The 4,720-nt window shown below is 47.2% G+C and overlaps 1 protein-coding gene across 2 annotated transcripts in view; it reads right to left on the bottom strand.

Annotated features, from left to right (window-relative positions):
- uox (urate oxidase) overlaps positions 1 to 4,720 on the bottom strand; it is a 45,131-nt gene that overhangs the window by 13,660 nt on the left and 26,751 nt on the right. For both annotated transcript variants that reach the window (XM_043698615.1, XM_043698616.1), the window contains exon 4: positions 3,793 to 3,871. In XM_043698615.1, coding sequence (XP_043554550.1) covers positions 3,793 to 3,871 — 79 coding nt within the window. The remainder of the gene's footprint in view (positions 1 to 3,792; positions 3,872 to 4,720) is intronic.

The following is a 4,720-nucleotide window of genomic DNA, read 5'->3' as shown; positions in this document are numbered from 1 at the left end:
TTGTATCATCGGCAAACTTCACTAGAATGCCCCCAGTCCCTTCATCCAGATCATTAATATATAATGTGAACAGCTGCAGCCCCAACACTGAACCCTGCGGGACACCACTTGTCACCGGCTGCCATTCCGAAAAAGAACCTTTTATCCTAACTCTCTGCCTTCTGTCAGACAGCCAATCCTCAATCCATACCAGTAGCTCACCTCGGACACCATAGGCCCTTACCTTGTTCAGCAGCCTCCCGTGTGGCACCTTATCAAAGGCCTTTTGGAAGTCTAGATAGACCACATTCACTGGGTTTCCCTGGTCTAACCTACTTGTCACCGCATCAAAGAATTCCAACAGGTTTGTCAGGCACGACCTCCTCCTCTTCCTATAATGCAGCGACCAGAACTGTCCACAATACTCCGTGTGGCCGCACCAGAGTTTTGTACAGCTGCAGCATGACCTTATGATTCTGAAACACAATCCCTCTACCAATAAAAGCTAACACATTGTATGCCTTCTTAACAACCCTATCAAACTGGGTGGCAACACTCAGGAATCTGTGTACATGGATACCAAATCTCTCTGCTCATCCACACAACCAAGAATCTTACCATTTGCCCAATACTCTTTATTCCTGTTGCTCCTTCCAAAGAGAATCACCTCACACTTTTCTGCATTAAACTCCATTTGCCACCTCTCAATCCAGTTCTGCAGCTTATCTATGTCCCTCTGTAACCTGCAACATCCTTCTACGCCCTCATCTAGGTCATTTATAAAAATGACAAACAGCAGTGACTCCAAAACAGATCCTTGCGGTATACCACTAGTAACTGAGCTCCAGGATGAACATTTCCCATCAACATCACCCTCTGTCTTCTTTCAGCTAGCTAATTTCTGATCCAAACCATTAAATCACCTTCAATCCTATGCTTCTGTATTTTGTGCAATAGCCTACCGTGGGGAATCTTATCAAACACCTTACTGAGCTCCATATACACCACATCACCCGCTTTACCCTCATCCACCATTTTGGTCACCATCTCAAAGAACTCAATAAGGTTTGTGAGGCACGGCTTACCCTTCACAAAACCGTGTTGACTATCCCTAATCAACTTATTCCTTTCTAGATGATTACAAATCCCATCTCTTATAACCTTTTCCAGCACTTTACCCACAACCGAAGTAAGACTCACTGGTCTATAATCACCAGGGTTGTCTCTACTCCCCTTCTTGAGCAAGGGGACAACATTTGCTATCCTTCAGTCTTCTGGCACTATTCCGTAGACAATGACGACATAAAGATCAAAGCCAAAAGTTCAACAATCTCCTCCTTGGCTTCCCAGAGAATCCTCGAATAAATCCCATCCAGCCCAGGGGACTTATCTATTTTCACACTTTCCAGAATTGCTAACACTCCTTCCCGTGAACCTCAATCCTGTCCAGTCTCGTAGCCTGTATCTCAGTATTCTCCTCAACAACATTGTCGTTTTCCAAGATGAATACTGATGAAAAATATTCATTTAGCACTTCCCCATCTCCTCAGACTCCACACACAACTCCCCACTACTGTCCTTGATTGACCCTAATCTTTCTCTAGTCAGACTTTTATTCCTGATATACTTATAGAAAGCTTTAGTGTTTTCCTTGATCCTATCTGCCAACGACTTCTCTTGTCCTCTCCTGGCTCTTCTTAGTTCTCTCTTTAGGTCTTTCCTGTAACTCTCAACCACCCTAACTGAGCCTTCACGCCTCATCCTAACATAAGCCTTCTTCTTCTTCTTGACATGAGATTCAACTTCTTTAGTAAACCACAGCTCCCTCACGCGACCACTTCCTTCCTGCCTGACAGGTACATACTTATTAAGGACATGCTGTAGCTTTCCTTGAACAAGCTCCACATTTCAATTGTGCCTTGCAGTTTCCTTTCTCATCCTCTGCATCCTAAATCTTGCCTAATCGCATCATAATTCCCTTTCCCCCAGCAACAACTCTTGCCCTCTGGTATATAATTATCCCTTTCCATCGCTAAATAAACATAACCAAATTATGGTCGCTATCACCAAAGTGCTCACCTACCTCCAAATCTAACACCTGGCTGGGTGTATTACCCAATACCAAATCCAATGTGGCCCCGCCCCTTATTGGCTGGTCTACATACTGTCGAGAGTGTGATGCTGGAAAAGCACAGCAGGTCAGGCAGCATCCGAGGAGCAGGGGTATCGACGTTTGGCGCAAAAGCTTGAAACATCGATTCTCCTGCTTCTCAGATGCTGCCTGACCTGCTGTGCTTTTCCAGCACCACACTCTTGACTCTGATCTCCAGCATCTGCAGTCCTCACTTTCTCCTTGTCAGGAAACCATCGTGCACACATTGGACAAAAACTGACCCATCTAAAATACTCAGACTATAGCATTTCCAATCAATATTTGGAAAGTTAAAGTCCCCCGTAACAACTACCCTGTCACTCTCACTCCTATCAAGAATCCTTTCCTCTCCATCTCTGGAACTATTCGGAGGCCTATAGAAAACTCCCAACAGGGTGACCTCTCCTTTCCTGTTTCTAATCTTAGCCCATACTACCTCAGTAGAAGAGTCCTCAAACGTCCTTTCTGCCACCGTAATGCTGTCCTTGACTAACAATGCCACACCCCTCCCTCTTTTACCATCTTCTCTGATCTTACTGAAACATCTCAATCCTGAAACCTGCAACAACCATTCCTGTCCCTGCTCTATGCATGTCTCCGAAGTGGCCACAGCATCAAAGTCCCAGGTATCAACCCATGGTGCACGTTAACCCACCTTATTCCAGATACTCCTGGCTTTGAAATAAACACACTTCAAATCAACTTCCTGCTTGCCAGTGGACTCTTGCGACCTTGAAACCTTATTTCTGAACTCACTGCTCTGAACCTCTTACACACTGGAGCTACGATTTCGGTTCCCACCCCCTTGCCGAATCAGTTTCAATCCTCCCGAAGAGCATTAGCAAATTTCCTCCCAGGGATATTGGTACCTCTCTGGTTCAGGTGAAGACCATCCTGTTTGTAGAGGCATGGGCATGGGGATCAAACCAGAGATAACAACTCTGTTTGTTCTGGCACTAAGCTTCCACCCTAGCTCCCTGAATTTCTGCCTTAAATCCCTATCCCTTCTCCTACCGATGTCATTGGTGCCTATGACTCGGGGCTGCTCCCCCTCCCCCTCAAGGATGCCAAAAACACGATCCGAGACATCATGAACCCTAGCACCTGGGAGGCAACACACCTGCCGTGAGTGTCTCTCATGCTCACAGAACCTCCTATCTGTCCCCCTAACAATGAGTCCCCAATATTCTGCTCCTCTTCCCCCTTCTCTTCTGAGCAACAGGGGCAGACTCTGTGCCAGAGAACTGTACCCCATGGTGTACCCCTAGCAAGTCCCCACCCCCCACCCCCGCAGCAGTTTCCATGTTGTTGAGGGGAGCAGCCACAGGGATTCCCTATACTGCCTGCTGGTTCCCTCCTGTCCCTTGACCGTAACCCATCTGCCTCTTTCATGCAACTGAGGTGTGACTACCAGCCTGATGAAGGGCTTTTGCCCAAAACATCGGTTTGCCTGCTCCTCAGAAGCTGCCTGACCAGCTGTGCGTTTCCAGCACCACACATTTTCAGCTCTGATTTCCAGCATCTGCAGTCCTCACTTTCTCCCGGTTGGTTACTGCTCTACAACAGCTTCAGTGACCAGCTGGTTAAATCACTCCTGAGGTTAGTCAGATTTGAAATTTCTTCAGCAATGAAAATAACAAGGACTGGAACCAAAGGCTTACCATTCTCAATCTGTTCAACTTCACAAAAACGTGTTGCTTCAGGAGTGTGAACAAAGGCGTGTGCATGGCCTGCACCGTCCTGTATTAAAAACAAATTCAGATACATTCCTTCATTTTCCTGGTCAGCATGTGAAGAGCAGTAAGGTACAGGTGAATAAATTGAAGGTCATTGTGAAACACTGTGCTGAAAAGCATTGCTTGTAAGGTCAAAGCAAACTGATTCATTAATAACAGTCAGAAGGTTATCCTGATTGAAAAACGAAAACAGACTGGCAGGAATGAGCAGGGGGATTAACTGGATTTTCTTTCAAAGACAGTGAATAACTTCCCATGTTCTCAGTTGTTCTGTTCATGTCAGCATACTGGCTGAGGTTACTGTGAGGGTCCCACCATCTCTGGGGCAGCACAGTGCCTCAGTGGTTGGCACTGCTGCCTCACAGCACTGGGCACCTGGGTACGATTCCACCCTTGGGTGACTGTGTGGAGTCTGCATGTTCTCCTTGTATCTGCGTGCGTTTCTTCTGGGTGCTCTGGCTTCCTCTCACAGTTCAAAGATGTGCAGGTTAGGTGGATTGGCCACACGGAATGCAGGGTGTCAGAGATGGGATGGTTCTAGGTGGGATGTCCTTTGGAGGGTGCGTGTGGACTTGATGGGCCAAATGGCCTGCTTCCACACTGCAGGTCTCCTGGGCCAAGGTAACCCTCAGATTCTTTGAGGAGAAAGTGAGGTCTGCAGATGCTGGATATGTGGAACAATCCATCTTCCGCAACTACACTGGCCCCACCCCCCACCTTTTCCTCCGCTACATCGATGACTGTATCGGCGCCGCCTCGTGCTCCCACGAGGAGGTTGAACAGTTCATCCACTTCACCAACACCTTCCACCCCGACCTCAAATTCACCAGGACAGTCTCAGATTCCTCCCTCC

The sequence above is a fragment of the Chiloscyllium plagiosum genome, chromosome 11 (genome assembly GCF_004010195.1).
Source record: "Chiloscyllium plagiosum isolate BGI_BamShark_2017 chromosome 11, ASM401019v2, whole genome shotgun sequence".
Taxonomy (NCBI): domain Eukaryota; kingdom Metazoa; phylum Chordata; class Chondrichthyes; order Orectolobiformes; family Hemiscylliidae; genus Chiloscyllium; species Chiloscyllium plagiosum.
Note: the sequence above shows the minus strand (reverse complement) of the source record. Positions and strands in the feature narration are given on the sequence as shown.